The sequence below is a fragment of the Hirundo rustica genome, chromosome 2 (genome assembly GCF_015227805.2).
Source record: "Hirundo rustica isolate bHirRus1 chromosome 2, bHirRus1.pri.v3, whole genome shotgun sequence".
NCBI lineage: Eukaryota > Metazoa > Chordata > Aves > Passeriformes > Hirundinidae > Hirundo > Hirundo rustica.
The window spans coordinates 57,544,346-57,561,921 of NC_053451.1; the positions used below are offsets into that span (position 1 = coordinate 57,544,346).

Here is a 17,576-nt window from a genome sequence, read left to right on the forward strand (position 1 = left end):
CAACAGAATTACTGTATCCATAATTATGCACAGAGATAACAATGTTTCCATTATATCTTTCACTGCAACAGTTTGAAAATCAGTAAGTATAGTTTTCTCCTGCTGCAGATGGAAAGTTGGAGGCTGAACTCCAGGCTGAATTTGAAGTTTTGGAAAAGTTGATTAATTCAGAATTTTAAGACAATGCTTTAAAAAGAAAAACATTTTATAGATACATGACTCAGAAAGGGTTGAAATTTAAAGCATTTCGCTTGACAGGTGCATATATATATACACACACAGAGGTAAAAGGAGGCTTTGTACATTCACAGTGTGAAATTACTGTAAAAACACCGTGAATCCGTACAAAACTGAAATGTCTGATGTTCAGCATTCAGTTCAGGTGATGCATTTAATTGCTTGCGTATCTGCTGCTATTTATTCTTTTTTATATAGCTATGACAAAGATGAAAAATGTAGTCTTCTAATTTAATATCTGATTGCTAAGACATATTCATAAACCATTCCACTGTTATTTTGCCTCACTGACCTTCTAGTCTGTTCCAGCAGACCTTCTTGTTACTTAGCCTAGCTTTAGCCTACAGCATTTGTGATCTTCAGCTTACAAGAAATTAGGGCAATATCCATAAAAGGATGTTTCAATTTAGTTTATCCTGCCTTAGACCCAGAAAACAGGTTCACAGACCTATATTAGGCACTAAGAATAGAAATTATACCAAACCCATACCCCAGCCAACAGGAAATGCAGATCATGAAATGTCAGCTCTCGTGTTTAATGCACCTAACACTGAGCTGCAGAAACGAACGACTCGGAGGAGACCAACATTCCTAGCTCGTAGTATCTTATGGGGGCTTAGAAGTCTAGGTTGTCTATGTTTAAATTGATGCTTAGTTCCCACTTTAATGACTTTCCTTTGGGATAATTGTTCAGTGCTGGAAACATGCAGGAAATGCGAGGTTTACAGCAGCAAAATCCTCCCGGCTGAGACAGCCAAAACCTGATAAAGGTGGTAGCTTTATAGGCTTCTACTTCCACAAAGGTCCCTCATCGTCCTTCTACTGAGATCCATGTCTCAACTGGATTTTCCTTGGAATTAGGCTTAGTTAGCGTTAAAGCTTCGGCCTCCCACAAATTATTCTGAAATCTACTCTCGAGCTTTCTCATAACTCCAAGAGCATTACCTTTAGCTAGAATAAGCCAGTTTTGAAGTCTATTTCTGCAACGTGACCTTTTATAAAAATCTCACATCTAAGCCAAACGTCACTCCGGAGTAACTCAAATTCCTCCTGAAGTACGAAATGCCCGAACGCCGAGAACGCAGGCGAGGGGCGGCACTGGGGCCGTGAGCGCAGCAGCATCGGAGACATCAGAGGTAGAAAATACCTTCGGCGCACGAATCCACCGCACCGCCGCTGCCCGCGCTTGGCTCTCCGGGCTGTTTCAAACGTTTCCAGCTGTGGAGTTCAGCCCCGTCATATAAAAAGAAAACACGCTAGCCCCCACCCTCCCGAGGGGCCGCCCCGGGCTGTGGGGCCACGGCCCCGCTCCGGCAGGCCCCGCACCCGGCGGCGCCGGCCCGCGCCCGCCCGGCCCTGGTTTCCGGCGGGACGTTGTGCGGCGGCGATTCCCTTCCCCCGCGCTCGGCCGGGCCGCGGCGGTGCCGGTGTCTGTGCCCTGCCCGTGCCCGTCTCCCCGCGGTCTCCATGCCGTCGCGGGTGCTGTGCCTGGGCGGCGGGGCCGGGGGTCCCGCTGCGCGCAGGGTCCGCCTGCTCCTGCGGCAGGTGGTGGGCGGCGGCGCGGCCGCGGCGCGGTACGGCCGCTCCGAGGTCAGGGCGCTGCACAGCTCAGGTAACCTACCCCGGCCCCCGGTGTCTCGGCCCCCGCAGCCTCCCCAGGCTGCTCCTGCTCCGGCCACGGCCCCGGCGCTGCCGCCGGGCCGGGGGGAGGCCGGCAGGCCGGTACCACCTCGTGGGCTGCGGGCTTGTCCAGGCTGCGCTGCCGCCCCTCCGTGTCATGCCCGTGAGTGCGGGGGGGTCCGGAGAAGGGCGACGGAGCTGGAGAAAGGTCTGGAGTGCAGGTCTCGTGAGGAGCGTCTGGGGGCGTTTAGCCTGGAGAAAAGGGGGCTCAGGGGGGCCCTTACCACTCTACAACTCCCTGAAAGGAGGGTGTAGCCAGATGGGGGTCGGTCTCTTCTCCCAGGTAACAACTGACAGGATTAGAGGACATAGCCTCAAGCTGTGACAGGGGTGATTTAGGTTGGACTTTAGGAAGGATTTCTTCACAGGAAGGGTGATTACGTATTGTAATGGGCTTCCTAGGGACGGTGATGGAGTCACCGTCCCTGGGGGTGTTTAAAGAACGACTGCACATGGTGCGTGGTGCCGTGGTCTGGTCTGGTTGACATGGTGATGTTTGGTCATAGGTTGGGCTCGATGATCTCAAAGGTCTTTTCTAACCTGATTGATTCCTACCTGGCATGAGGGGAAAGGGCAGAGTTCAGTCACGGGCTTGCAGGGACACTTACTGTGGCTCCTGATAGCTCCTGATCCAGGCGCTTCAGCCGCAGTGAAGCGAGGGGCAGCCCTGCAGCTCGTGCCTCTGAGAGCCGCCCTGCTCTGCAGAGCGTCTGTCACATCTCGCCATGCTTTCTGTGCCCGCATCACATGGTTTCCTCTTTTCGGCTGGGGCAGAGCCTCAGTGTTTGTGTCGGGGGCTGCCGCCAGGGCTGGTGCGTGTCCGAGTGTGCCGGCAGCACGTGGTAATGAGATAGAGGGTTGACCTTGAGCCTGCGGGTGCCATGGAGGATGACCTGAACTGCCCTGGAGTGTATCCTCGGGTGACCTTTGAGGCAGGTGATGGGCCTGTGCAGAGTGGTGTCTGGAAAGGGTGACATATGCCTGTGGTAACTGACGCTTCTCGGGATGAATGCCAAAAGCAGCAAAGCTCATAAGTACAGAGTGAGCGACGAGTAGTGATCTGCAAGTGATTCTGATGGGGGAGTATTTGCTCAAGCTCTCAATTACACCCCTTTAATCCCATTTCTCTCCATTTTAATATTTTTAAATCTGTTTATTAGTTGACCGGTTCATTTCTTCATTTAGTTTCTGAAAATTTACTCAAGACCAAAGTCTTTCAGGAATTAATAGTCATAAAATTCCTTCCAAAATTTGTGAATAAATAATATTTTATTTGGGAAAAGTACTTAAAAGACAAGAGTTATTTAGCATCAAACAAATTAAGGTGAAAAAAAAACAAGTTAGCAATGTAGTGAGTCAAGTAAAACAAGCACCTGGAGAAGGTAGCTGAGCACTTTTCAGCCCTTTGTTGGGATGAGTAGCCTTAAGAACAAGAAGAATTTAGCAGTGTAAAGTGGTAGCAAATGCAGCATTGCTAAAAATATTTCATCACTTTAAATGTGCTGTGGAATGCAATTGAGTTTAACTCTGCAATATTTGTGAATACACTCTGTATATATGTGAATAGTAGGAGTATTCCCAGTTACAGTCAGTGATAGTAGGAGTTTTGGTAGAAAGATTTAAGTCACAAAGCTCTAGTAGATAGAGCTTGTCGATAATATTAGGGATATTTACTCTCCCAGCACCTGAGCCATCTCATTCTTTGTTGTGTTTCCCGTTTTTCTGTGAATTTGGTACCTTGATATTAAGAATACTGGGGTTTTTTGGTTTGTTTTGTGGGTGTTTTTTAAATTAATTTTTTAAATGTTTGCATGTCCTCTTGCAGACCCTAGCATTTCTTTGAGGATTACTGAAGTTACAAAGGATGATCTGAATTTTTTTCTGCCATGTGTGGTTTTGCTATTTCTGTGCAGCTGCTGTAATTACAATTCTTGTTGTAAGTGGCGTTGAGGTTGCATGTCTCTTCCATAAATAAACAAAATGCGTCTTAAAAGGCTGGAAGCTGTCAAGAGTCAACTAAACAGCAAATCGTTGTGTATGCAGTAATTTGGATGTGACATCCCTTCCAGGTCGGATTTACTGTCTGTCCTGGTACCTTTTGAGTGTAAAGGAGGAGCTGTTGCCTGATGTTGTGCTGTTACATGTGAAGAAGCCATCTTTCTTAGCATTTCAGCTCAGGGCAGAGTGAATGTGGCTTGCTGGTTCACTGGGGGCTGTGGAGGAGTCGCTGAAGCTATCAAGTGGTAGACTGTGTGACAAAAGGGTAATGGGAATATCTAGGAAGGGTATGGGGTCTCACAATTAATGAGGGAAACAATTTATAGTAGCAAATGTAGTAGAAGGCTGACTGCCAGAATAATATTTAATGTGGGTTTCATGTTTCCTTCTAAAAGACTAAAAAGTATCAAAGTTTTGTAGACCGTGGAGTTCCTTGTGATGAATTAGTTTAAATGCACTATGAGCTGAATAAAGTGGGGTTCTACATAACTCAGTTATCTGTTATTTAATTATTTTAATCTATACGTAATATGAATATTTATGAAAAGCTGACAGAATATACAATATTGGAGTTGCTTTAAGGGGTTAGAGGGAACAAATGCTGTATTTGATGTAAACCAAAGAGCTGGAAAAATAAAAACCATTGCCAGTCAGATAGTACAGGCAAAGGAAGGTCTTGTGTACTTTGCTGCTCAGTGTACATAAAATAACTTATACTTTGTCATTTGTGTAGACCAAAATATATACTAGGTACATTTGCTGTTTTCTGCAGCCCTGCCTGTCCAGGTTCACTTCTTCTACTTTCCTTATATGAAATTATAGGTCAATTCTAGCTCCTAATCAAACTTGTGTTTAAAGCCTAAAAGATCTCAGTAGTACATACAAGTGTATCTGCTGAGTAAAACACAGTCACTCGTGAAAATTGCATCACACTTCAGAATTCTGTAATGTTCATTGTTAGTGTACAGGATCTAAATGATTGTGGTAAAATTGAGAACCTGAAAGAAGACTATGAATTTGTGTGTTTATAAGTGGGTTTTTTTTTTCCCCTGTTTGTCATTGTCCAAAGACTAAAGAGTTGGTTGATGATGAGTGTAAATGCTTTCTGGCACATTGCCTTTTCCAATTTTACCTGTGTCATTATCTTTGTTGAAGTTTACATGTTGACAGCTGTGAGCATGTTTCTGGTAATATTTTTTTTCGCTGACAAAACCTATTTATAAAGAGACTTCATTCTTTCTTTTTTCCCATGGCATTCTATAATTGTTCCTTGCCTCTGTAGTTGTACTTAGGGGGCTGCATTATGGTGACTGAAATGGTTCCAGGGATTTGATTTATGGTGAGTTTTGTGTATGGCTGTTGCGTCAGCATAACTCAAAAGGCAGCAAATGGAGATGGGAATTTTCAAAGCCAGTTGTCTGAAAGTTTGCAGAGTTATGCCTGGGTTATTTCAAATTATTCTAACATTTAGAAAAGAAAAGGTTTATGGTAAAAAAAAAGTGTGTTTTATTAGACATGCTGATGTAGCTGGAACAAAGGGGGGAAATGTCAGGTCAACTTCTGTAGGGCTTCACTTTTGGTACAGGACTGGATGTCAGTAGTTTCTGAGTGTTAATATTTGCCAGTTGTTTGAAATTTAATTTTTTATGTTAAAGAGCTGTCACTGTGTTGATGTGTTCTACAAGTTGTGCCCAGCTTAATTCATAAGATTGAAGCTGTACCTGCTTGGCATACTCAGAGACTCAGGATAGTTGTAAGCAATGCCATAGCTAATTTCAAAGCTGTTTTGTCAATTTCGGATAGCTTTTCAGTAAATGTGAAATTTCAAAAACATTTCTGTTGATTTTCAGTTGTAGATTCTTTTTGGTTGAAATACATTTTTGAAATTATATTAACATAATTCTAATGTAACTAAGCTCAGTTTAGCATAGATAGTCTAGTTTTTCTCCGCTGAGCAAAATGTACTTCAGAAATCTTTGTACAGCTTTGAAACACTCTGAGCTAATTTTTCACAGAAGTAGCACTGGCCACAGAAGATTTGAAAGGGAGCGCTGGCGATGCGGTGGGCATCTGTTACCGTGTGACCTAGAGGAGCTGATGGATATCTCTTTCTACAGACAGCTAGCAGTAACCTCCCATACATGAGCTTCCGTGCTCACGAGCATGAGGATTTCAGCCATGCAGACATCAGCTAGGAGGGCAATCTGGTACTGTGTGTGCACTCTTGGTACCCCCTAGGCCGTGTTGGTAAAAATGTGTAACTCAGATGCCAGAGTCGGGGTTTACTCTTCACTTTGTCTGCTGCTTTCAAGAAGGGAAGAGCTGTGGCCAGTTTGGTCACAGGCGGCAGCCTGGATCTCAGTGACTGGAACATGACTGAGTTGCACATCTGGAGGAAGGCTGGGAAGGTGAGCAGCAGAATTAGGATCTTGGACTTGAGGACTGCAAGCTTTCGCTTATTCAGGAGACTGGTGGGTAGAATCCTTTGGATAACAACCGTGAAGACAGAAGGTGGGCAGGAGAGCTCAAAAATTTTTAAAGAAAACTTAATGGCAGCTCAGCAATGAACCATTAAGCAGTAGCAGAAGGCCTGTTTGGCCAAGCAGAGAACTTCTCAGTGACCAAAAACACAAAAAGGGAACATACAAAAGTGCAAGTAAGGACAGACAGCAGGAGTGTAAAAGTGCAATATAGTATGTAGGGACGAATTCCCTATCATCTTGCCAGAGTGTAGACATTTAGTCCAGAAGGACCCTGATGAACATGAGAACTGGGACAATGGAAACCTCAGAACGTTTAAGAAGTATGAAGATCTGGTAGTGGACTAAAGTGTTGCTGGGAAGGGACTGGCTGAGGAACAGCTTTGGTGGAAAGAATGTGGGATTGCAGTGATGTCTGGTTGAATACAGTAGGGGATGAGATTGGTTAGAGTGGCTGTGGAACATCCATCCTTGAAGGTTTTTGAGTTGAGCCACAGCTCATCAGGTCTCATCTTGGTGCTAAAGTGATTTTGAGGTTGAAGATGACCAGTGTTTCTGCAGTGTTTTGATACTTGATGAAATGGGCAGCTTAACACCTCTCTCACATGGTAAATGTATTACAAAGAGATATTCTGGAATTTATCAAGTCTGTGTATGATCATCATAGTAAGTAAACATTTAAAATTGACTTTTCATCTTGTAAGATCTGTAATTGAGCATTATCAGACTCCCTACTTTCAGGGTATTAGACTGAACAAATAATAGCTCTTGCTAAGTCAAGATTGTATGCTTCCTGCATGGCTGGATCATAGAACATGCTCAGTTGGAAGGGGCCCCCAAGATTCATTGAGTCCAACTCCTGGCCCTGTGCAGGGCACCCCAAGAGTCACACTACCGTCTGCCTGAGAGTGTTGTCCAAATGCTTCTTGAGCTCTGTCAACCTTGGTGCTATGACCACTTCTCTGGCAAGCCTGTTCCAGGATTCAACCATGGTCTGGGTGAAAAGCCTTTTCCTAATATCCTGGCCAAATCTCCCTTGACGCAGCTTCAGGCTATTTCCCCAAGTCTTATCACTGATCACCAGAGAGCAGAGATCAATGTCAGATAAAATTCTGAGTTCATGTTGTTGATCTTCTGCTAATGCAGAAAAATGAACAAAAGTGTTATCTTTCTGGAGTAAATAGTAAATACCAAGATTTTGGTTTCATGACAAACTGAAACCAGTAAAAACACTCATTAGCCAGCCCAAAACAGACAATTGGAAAATCTAGTTAGCTTCAAACCTGAAAATTAAAAAAATAGGATGTCTAAAAAGAACATAGAGTAGAGATTTAGTAATATTCAAATTTTATGTTTGAAGCAATTGCTTTGGTTTTTTAGAGGGAAAGATTTCCTTTTGCCCATAAAAAACCCAGAACTTTAGAGGATTTTTTTTGCTTAGCTCAGAGATGGGTTTTGTCATGTAAACATTCATCTGTTTCACTCAGCAGCAGCTGTCGGACTGCAGTGTCCTGTTGACAGGAGCTGCGCTCCAGCTCATCTATGTGTGATCAAGGAACAAACCTAAATCCTGTGAGTGCAGGGAATAGGTTTCTGTCCATCATACAGACATTTGGGAGCTTTCCAATACTGATATGAGGTGAAGAATAGGAAACAGTGTTGCTCAATGAATGTACTATTTGCAGCCATGAAGATGGCCAATAGGAGCTGCTGCGGAATGTAAAAAAAGAAGTAAGTTACAGAGCTGCCTTTTTTTTCCATCCCTGAATAGTGTATTTGGAAAAGTCAAGGAAAAAGAAAAAAACCTGGAAAGTATAACTTCTGTTTCTTCAAAATAAGTCAGCTCTTCAAGGATTAGTAAGAGCTGACAGTCTTGTCTGTTTCTTTATGGAAGTGTGCTGAATAAATACCAGTTCAAAACGTATTTTCTTTCCCCTCCTTCACATTAGAATGAAATTAAGACCTGGAAATATACATTTCAGGATTATATAGATTTCAGACTTTTCGTTTAACAGGTGTGGTTTTATCACATAGAAATTATTATTAGCAGAGCTTAGTGTTTTCACAGTTTTAATATGCTCTTGCTGTTTCAGGCTCTGAAACCAGTTGGGTCATTTGTGTACAAGTGAATGTGTAATATACTAAGGAGAATGTGTTAATCTCACCTATTTTTCAGGACTAAAGAGGCCAGAAGGCAATAAATTCATCAACCTAAAAACATAATGTTCTTGAAACTTCATTGTAGTGTCTTACAAGAACACAGATAATACTAATATGATTTACGCCTGAGATTGGAATGATTTGTGTTTTGTACTCAAAAACCTAAATTCATGCACAGATCTCTTCAGGTTGTTTTCTTTTACAGTAGGATTTCTTAATTTCTTTATTTTAAAATAGCCTTTTCAAATTTATCATTTTATTTTCATTAATGTGTTATTTTACCAGAAAAATGGCAAGTAGAATAAAACTTCATTCTACTTTGTAAGTTCTTAATGAATAGTTGATAGGCAATCTGTTTATATATGACCAGTGTTGCTGTAAATAGTAACAGCAGTGGCCTTTTCAGCATGCGGGAATAAATAGTAGAATTAGGGAATATTCTCTTCTTGGGAGGGAGAGAGGTGAGAAGGGATAGTTGGTGTGATACTTACTAGCTTTTGAGATCAAAGATGCCAAGCGCACAATGAGGCTGCATGTTCAGGAAGCCTTCTCACTGAGATTGTAACATCTCATTATCTACAGGGGGTCAGAACAAAGGTCCCTCAAACCTACTCTTCCATATTGGCCAACAGTGAGTAGGAGTTGCAGGGGGAGAATAAAAGCACTGGGAGTTCATGCAGGGGTGCCTTCCCAGCCTCCAGCTGCCTCCTGTGCAGCTCAAGGGCTTGGAGCTGGAGGGTGCTGCCTTTCTATTCAGACTGAGTAGGCAAGACAAGGCCTGCTTGTCTGAAGAGCTCTTCTCAGTTACTGTAAAAAACAGATACAGACAAAAATACTTTTCTGTCTAAATTGTAGGTCTAAAGAAGAGACTGTATCATTCAGTGCTCTGCAATTACCGGGTAGCTATATGTCCATGTGTGGATTTCCATATTGCCAGGGGTGCAATTTGCACCTGTCTTCCTCAGCTGCAGTAGAAAGAGCTCATTGCAGGTATTGAGGCTGGTTTTGATCCCTGTTGCCCAGGCTCTCAAAAAGCCTGTATCTGTATCCTGTCTGCCCCGTGAATGGGATGTCCCCTTTACCTTTTGGGTTCTGGCCAATGTGGCCCTTGTTTTGTTTCAGCAGCCGTGTTTCTTTGTGCACATTATGCACTGCTTGTATCCCACTGTTTCCCCCAAAGACTGTGGGAGACAAGAAAGCAGAAGCATGTCTTCACTGCTTTCCCAAGCAAGCCTGATACAGACTACAAAGTCTCCATCACAAAATCCTGTGGATATAGCTCTTGTCCACAATAGTGTGGTAGTGGCTTGTGGAATGGGTTGGAGTATACATGGGCTGTTCCCTAATTTGCCATGTGGTCAAACAATTTGGGATACATGTGCTCAAATTATGGGTTTTGCTGATTTAACACCACCATTTTACCAAGCAGGGTGTTGTCTGTTCCTTGCCAGCTGGTGAAACACTAGAAAGAACCTATCTGGAATGACATCTCTGTTCAAGGGGTTTGGAAATGGCAGTGGAAATGGAGTAACCAAACATGAGTTTTTAAACAAGTACAGAAGAAACAAATTGAGATGAGAAAATGTAGCCCAGGTGGAAGTGTGTGATAAGATTAGTGGTCTAATCCTCCCTGTGCTCATTTAGCTAGGAAAATGGACTCTGCTGTCTTGGTTTATTATTGCTTAAGGTTCTATTAAACACTGCTAATATTTTTTGCTTTTTGGGCAGATGCAAGCTGAAGGCAACATTTGTCTCCGGGCAGCAACAGACCAATTGAAAGCTGAATACCCCAACTGTGTGCTCAGCTCTTACCACGTCCTACATATAGTTCTCTCCCAGTCCTTTTTTTCATGAAAGCTTGTAGGGTCCATTGATGTCTGGAATACTTGTAGGATTTTTGAACATGGTTAGATGTGTTGATTAAGGGTTAGTGTGATATAGACTGACATTAATACCACCAGAAGTGATGCATTTTTCACCTAGACAAAACTTGGGTTTGATTTTTTTGTTTTGTTTTGGGGTTTTTTTTTGTGTTTTTTGTTGGTTGGTTTTTTTGGTTTTTTTAAGGGAGTGTAGGAAATCAACTAAGGCTTTTCAATACTCTGTTAATAAACTAGGAAATTTGAGTTCTATCCTGTAGATGGTATCATCATCCCAATGTATTGAAAAAATTTGACATCTTGTTGTTTTGCCATCTTGGCCCTACTGGGTTTTGGAAGACTATGAAATGCATGTGTGCATGAAATAGTATTTACTCTTGAGCTGAGGTGATTTCAGCTAGGAGCTAATTAATCATATACTCTTGTCTCATTGCGTGTTGGCTGGGGAATTCTGAGAAAATAAACTGTCACTAATTTCTTAGGGATATGTAAGGCAACCTGCTCATTTTAGAAGGTTCAAACTGTTCCAGGCTGAGCTAATGAGGGAGATGCCAACTTTTGGAGGAACCAGTGGGCTTCTAGGGTGTTTTCATCAACTTGGAGGTCTTTTCATGGAACCATAGATTAATAGAATATCCTGAGCTGAAAGGAACTTACAAGGATCATCAACTCCTGGCCCTGCACAGGAATTTGCCGCAAGAATATCGCCATGTGCTTGAGAGCGTTATCCAAATACAGTTCCTGAGTTCTGCCAGGCTGTGACCGCTTCCCTGGGGAGCCTGTTCCAGTGTCCAACCATACTCTGGGTTGAAGAGATTTAGGAAAAGGCTCCCCTGACACAGTTTCATGTCTCTCTGGTCACCAGAGAGAAGAGATCAGTTCTTGCCCCTGCCCTTCCCCTCATGAGGAAGCTGCAGACTGCAATGAGTTCTCCTCTCAGTCTCTTCTTTGGGCTGAGCAAGTCGTGTGACCTCAGCCACCCTTCACATGGCTTCCCCTCATCCCATCACCATGGGCAGCCCAGATTAAAAAGGTGTGGTGGCAAAAATGGTGATGCCCTGCCATGATCCCTATTAGCTGTTCCCCAGTGAGAAAGAGCAAGCTTGGAACTGCAGTAGAAGAAAGGGAAAGGGAGCTTAGTCAGTAAAATAGTTTTTCTTACTTTAAAACTCAGAGAAATGAGCAAAACACTGTGATAGCCAAAGACTAGATTTTAGTCCCTGCAGTACCTGTGTCTGTTGTTCAGTGACTTTATGTCAGAGTTCCCAGAGTCAGGACCAGGGCTCTAAGCTCTTGCAGGACTTTTCTGTTGAACTGTGTTTGAGTGCTTCAGGCTGGAGAGGGCACAATACTCTTTGCTGCATTTGAAAGGAAAATTCATCAGGGGTCAGAAAAGGCCTAGACAATTACCTAATTCTTAGCTTAGCTCAGCTCTGTTTGGAACCGTTCCACTTCTAGGCTCCTGCACAATCAAAGAAGGGTGCTTAGTTCTAGCATGGTGAGTGGGAAGTGCTTGGTTCTGCTTGCCCTGAGAACCAGGGATGAATACTTGTCTGCCGTTTATATGGCAGTACTGCTGTTGCCTGGGTCCCACTTTCTTGCAAGCTATTGGGGCACTGTATTTCTGCAACTGTACTGGTGCATAAAATGTATTATATTGTATTGCATAAAATGTGGGAACAATCACCAGCTTACTACCTTTCGCCAATATTTTAGGGAAGAATGGAGGGCTGATTATTTAGACTCTAGAAGTGATATAAAGACCCATGTGCAAGCATGTATGTCAGGCTGTGAATCCCAGTCTCTGCATTCTAGTCAAGCCCTTCAATTTGGCAGGAAATCAGCTATAATCCTTTCTTCACTTCTTCCTGTTTGTTACTGTAGGTGATTCTACTCTGGCTGTTACAAATCTAGTCCTTTCCCATGAATTGTGTGAGCCATGTCAGAACCTGGGTATTCTCAGTCCTGTGAAATGAGCAGTAACATCTGGGTGTGCTGGAAGAGTACTGCATTTGAGTGCAAAACTAGAGTCATGGCTGTCTGAAAGGAGAGCTACTGCATGTGTGGGAGTTTTTGTTGCTTCTTTTAATTTGGGCAAGCTGCTTCTCCAGCATCTCCCTTTCTGGTTCCAGCATTGGTCTTCCAAACTGTTTGGTGTCTTTCATGGTGCTGGAGATGGGCAGCTGTAGATTGGGTCCTGTAGATTGGAGTAAGACAAGGGGCAGGTCTACAAGAGGACTGGATCCTTGTTTGATCTTATTTGTGGGCTCTATACTTTCTGCATCTCACTTATGAGAAAAGCATAAACACATGAGACAGTTCCAAAACTTGGCCTCAGTTCATGGAAAGGAGGTATAGTCAGTGCTGTGGCTAAACTATACCTCTGTGCAGCGGTCTTACTCCAGCAATCCTCTCCATCCTCACGCACGCGCTACAGTGCAGTGCAGGTGGTGTTATCTTTAGCAACAGTAATGGGAAAAATGTCATTTTGCTAGAGTCATCTTAGTTTCATGGTCTTAATACTTGTGAACTCATTTGTGGGGCTCAAACTTTTGAAAGAAAATAAGCTTTGGTGTACTTACTAGTCCAAACCTCATTTTCCTGGTTTTGGAAACTTTGGAAAACTTGTTTTCCATGAGAAAGTGCACAGGGCGTGCCCTGCAATTTAATTCAAGCTGGTGGTTGCAGAAAGATAGATGAGACAGGCAGGTCCTACTGAAGAGACCATTAAGCAAAATTGCCAAGATGCTTTAGGTTTGTTGAAACCCCGAGCAAGAAGTTCTTGGGACCACTCGAACTTTGGAAGTTGCCAGGTTCTGCAGCTCTATAGTCAGGGAGTGCAGGAAGGGCCCACTGGTATGAATGTGTCATTTTGTACCTCCAACAGATACTGTTCCAGGCTGCTTGAAAGTGTGGGAAAATCATCATCCCTACAAGTGTTTGTTGCTGGTAGCTCTACAGGCAAACATGCTAAAGTTTTAATGTTAGTAAGTCAACAGTGGTAGCTGGAATTGTGTTCTACACTGGAACTTGATTTCCATAGCTCCCAATAGCTTAAGGTTCCAGGAGCAGCAATAAAAGAAAAAACTGGAAAAAGTGATATTAATTAAATGTAAACTGTCCAGGTACCTGTTCTTGATTGAAGAAGGAATATTGTGGGAATGAAAAAAGAGACTGAAAAGCAGCAGAGCCTAATTAGTAAACACAAACACATTAGAGACTGCTTTGTGAACACATAGTCAGCCTCTCCACAGCAGGCCTATGATTTAAATTTTAAGGACTTTAAATAATTAAGTGTCTAAGTATGTAAGAACTAAAAGACTTATTTTCTTTATTTTAGGTGATACTGTCACTATTGGAGATGTGTCTTTTAAACTCAAAACACCGAAGAACCCAGAACTTGTTCCACAGAACTACAGTAAGGATTTGCTTTCCTTTTGAAGGAGTTTCAAGGCTTTATTCAAAAATTTTCTACTCACTCTATCACCTCACTGACTTTACTGAAAAGATCTAAGAAATATATTTTGAAGAAGCATGCAGTTTTTGGGGGAGGCTGTCTTTGCTTAGTTCATCACTATATCTCTGGTTCACCTGGTTGTATAGGAATCTTAACTTTGAATATAACTTGTCTCATTGGTCAATGGGACAGTAAGAGAATTGTTTGTGTATGTTTAATTATTTTGTTAAAAAGGGTTCTTTTCCAGGGATTATTTCTAAACATAATCTCAAGTTGTTTGCTCATAAAACTGTGGCTGTTTAGAATTATCATTCAATTGCAATATGATTACATGTCCTAGGTGTTTGCAGATGTGTGGTGTTTTTCTACTGTGATGTTTAGTATTCCCAGATTATCACATAATTGTTGTCAAACATACAGATCTTTGCGATCCATCAAGTTAATGAGAAGTCAGTTGCATAGTCATGAAAAATGCTGCCAAATCAAAAATACGCAGCCAGTTATGCACATTAACAATGCACGCACATGTAACTAAAATTAATTTGCATTGTTCTGACTGTTCTTTCCAGGAGTATGTCTAAATTCATTCCATGGCATTTTGAATCAAGAAAACTCCTGGGGCACTGGTATTTTTGTTTGTTTGGATTTGTTTATGTTTTAGAAGGATGACATTGATAATATCAACAGTAGACTTGCCATTGCACAGCTGGCAATATAAAAAGTGTATATTGTTTTCTTAGGTAACTGTGCTGCAGTTCATCAGACAGGCTTTAGGTGGTCCTTCTTGAGCAGGAAGGTTGGACAAGCTGGCATCAAGAGGTCCCTTCCAACCTCAACCATTCTGTGTTTCTGTGATTCCTTATTTTGTAGTAACTGGGATAGTAGACATGTATTTTGTAATAACTGGGATAGTTAATATCAGCATGTTTAGATAATTGTTTCTTATCTCTATTTTGTCACACAATTTTTAGTCTGAAATATTTTCTCTTGGAGAGATGTAGCAGAAATACAGAATCATAGAACAGTTTTGGTTGGAAGGAGACCTTTAAAGATCATTTAGTCCAATCCCCTCTGCAAAGAGAAGGGACATCTTCAGATAGATCAAGTTGCTGAGGGAGCAGTATGAAGAGGAAGATTTTGTTTGCTTTGACTATTTGACTGGTGTGAACTCTGCCAGTAGTCTGGTGGGCCAGATCACTGATCTGCACCTGGGCTGCTGAAGTCTCATAACTCAGTAGACATCACACTGTCACTTTCCTACCAGGCGATCTAAGGAACCAAAAATTTTCAGTGCCCTGCGCCAGCCCTTGTTACAGGGTAGCCTATGAGGAAAGGGTTTCTTGTTTAGACTGTAATGACACTTCCCATTCCTCCTGTGGGTTCCCTGGGAGCGCAGCCAAACAGTTGAGAAATGCTGCACTATATTATTACTTTTTACGGCTCCTTAAACAATAGATTTTTGCTTTTCATCCTTTACTTTGTATGCTTCTTTTCTCATTTTGATCATCAAGGACATCAGTTTCTATGCTAATCCATTTCACTTATTTATAATTCTGGTAGATTGATTTGCTTTCTCCTTTTCTGTGCGGTACCAAATGTCCTGATTATTACAATGCTTTACCAGTCACTATGACATATTTTGTTCAACCTGCGCTTTTCATCAAGTAAAATGTTAACTCTAAGTTAATCTAAGAGCATCGCTTTCAATTCTTTGTACTTAGAAGGTAAGAGAATTTGGAAAAGGAAAGCATTGAAAAGGAAATTTGGAAGGAAAGCATTTGGTAGAATCAAATGAGAGATTTTTCTATTTAATGACTATAAGAAGGAAAAAGTTATTAAGCATGGAACTGTACAGAATAATGAGATCTTTGCTAAAATCTGATACCACATAATAATATTATTGTTACTAACATAAGTCTGATACCAGGTAATAGTAACACTTATTAGAACATACGTATTATTAGTAGTTTCTCTCGATTTTTTTTTTTTTTAAATTTTAATAATCATGACTGAAAGGAGCCTATGTCATGCTTGGGATACTGTTGTTCAACAGTAGTCATGTACTGAAGGTAGGCTTACTTAAGGTACAAAATTTTGCTTGTAAACCTAAATATCAAATGAGTTAAAATTAAGGTAGAATACTAATGTATTTTGTAGCAGAAAATCGATTTCAAATACTTGAGTGCAGTTTCTTTGTGTATTTAAACTTAAGAATTTTTTTAACCCTTAGTGTTTAGATTCTTTGGTTATCTTACTATGGAGGACAAAGATGTATTCCTGTAGTGGAGTTAAGTAGATTGAATTGACCTCATGTTGATTATCATCTTGTTGTGAAATATTTAGAGAGTGTATGTGTATTAATTAACATACTTTTTTCTTCTTTTAAGAGCACTTCTCTTTTTGCTGGGTGAATGACTGCTGTAGATACAAGTGTAAACCAAATGGAAATAATTGCATGTTTATACTAATTTATAAACTAAAGTATCATATATTTTGAAAATTAATTTAAAAATAATTATTAAATTTAAATGAAAGGTGTACTTACCTGATTTCTTTGAAACTAGGACTAGAAATAATTAGATCATTTGCTTAAGTGGGAAATATCCCTGAGAAAGTCTCTGACATTGCAATGTTTGTAGCGGACTAAGAACTAGTAAGAGGGAATTGAAGTATGTGCGGTTCATTTAGTAGTATTGCATATGATATTGTTTTCTAGCTCATCATTTGTGTAAAGTAGAATGTTTCTGCTTTTGCTCTTCTTCCAGATAAAAGCCATGTTAACATGTGGTGATGTTGAAAGTGCATATCTATAATTTGCAGCAAATTTTGGGTATATTATAAAATACTCTAAACTCAGCATTGTTTTCTAGGCTTAAAAATAGCCTTAAAAATCTGAAAAAATTTGTAACACAATAAAGAATGTAAATGCATTAAGTACTTACAAAACTTTGCATTTGTCATTTTGTCACATAATTGATACCAAAATATTTCTTTGTACCAAATTAGACTGATTTTAACTCCTTTATTACACCTTATTGCATTCTGTAGAAATGGATAGGATAGGTATTGCTGCTTGCCCTATGTTTCCATGTCTTTGCTTTTCAGGTTTTTTGCTAGGTCCCTAGTAAGTTCTCTATGAAATGTTCCATTTTGTGTGTTAATGTGAAATATTAATTTGTTTTGCTGTTGCTGGCAAATGGCTTTTTCTTGGAAGACAGTGATTAAAGGTATATAAAATCTGAGTTCTTTTTGTAAGTGACAAGTAAAAATGAGTCATGCACAAGGGAATTTTATTAATGGGATTTCTGTCATAACTGTGTCTGACACATTCTAGAAAGAGGGCACTTATTTTTGCACTGCGTGTTCTTTTATCAGTAAAAACAAGCTCTACATTTTGAAAGTCTCACCATGTCTGAAAGCTCGATCGTTTCTTTAATTATACTTCGGAGAAACTTTGTATGACTTTCTGTGATAGTTTAGATCTAAAATTGAATTGCAAGAATGCACTTTTTTTTTGGGGGGGGGAGGTGTTCGTGACAGTGTACTGCTTTCCTTAATGGTTTCTGGAAATGTTATGAAAATGACAATGTACTTGACATTTTAGCTATTTATTAATCTTGACAAAATGACTCCTAACACAGCTCTTCCAGGACATTTTGTTCAATGATGGCAAGTCGTCATTAG

The 17,576-nt window shown here is 41.1% G+C and overlaps 1 protein-coding gene across 2 annotated transcripts in view; it reads left to right on the top strand.

Moving 5' to 3' along the window:
• Window positions 1-1,689: 1,689 nt before the first annotated feature.
• VWA8 (von Willebrand factor A domain containing 8) overlaps window positions 1,690-17,576 on the top strand; it is a 189,629-nt gene continuing 173,742 nt past the window's right edge. For both annotated transcript variants that reach the window (XM_040054627.2, XM_040054626.2), the window contains exons 1-2: window positions 1,690-1,849; window positions 13,776-13,853. In XM_040054627.2, coding sequence (XP_039910561.1) covers window positions 1,705-1,849; window positions 13,776-13,853 — 223 coding nt within the window. In that variant the 5' untranslated portion in view covers window positions 1,690-1,704. The remainder of the gene's footprint in view (window positions 1,850-13,775; window positions 13,854-17,576) is intronic.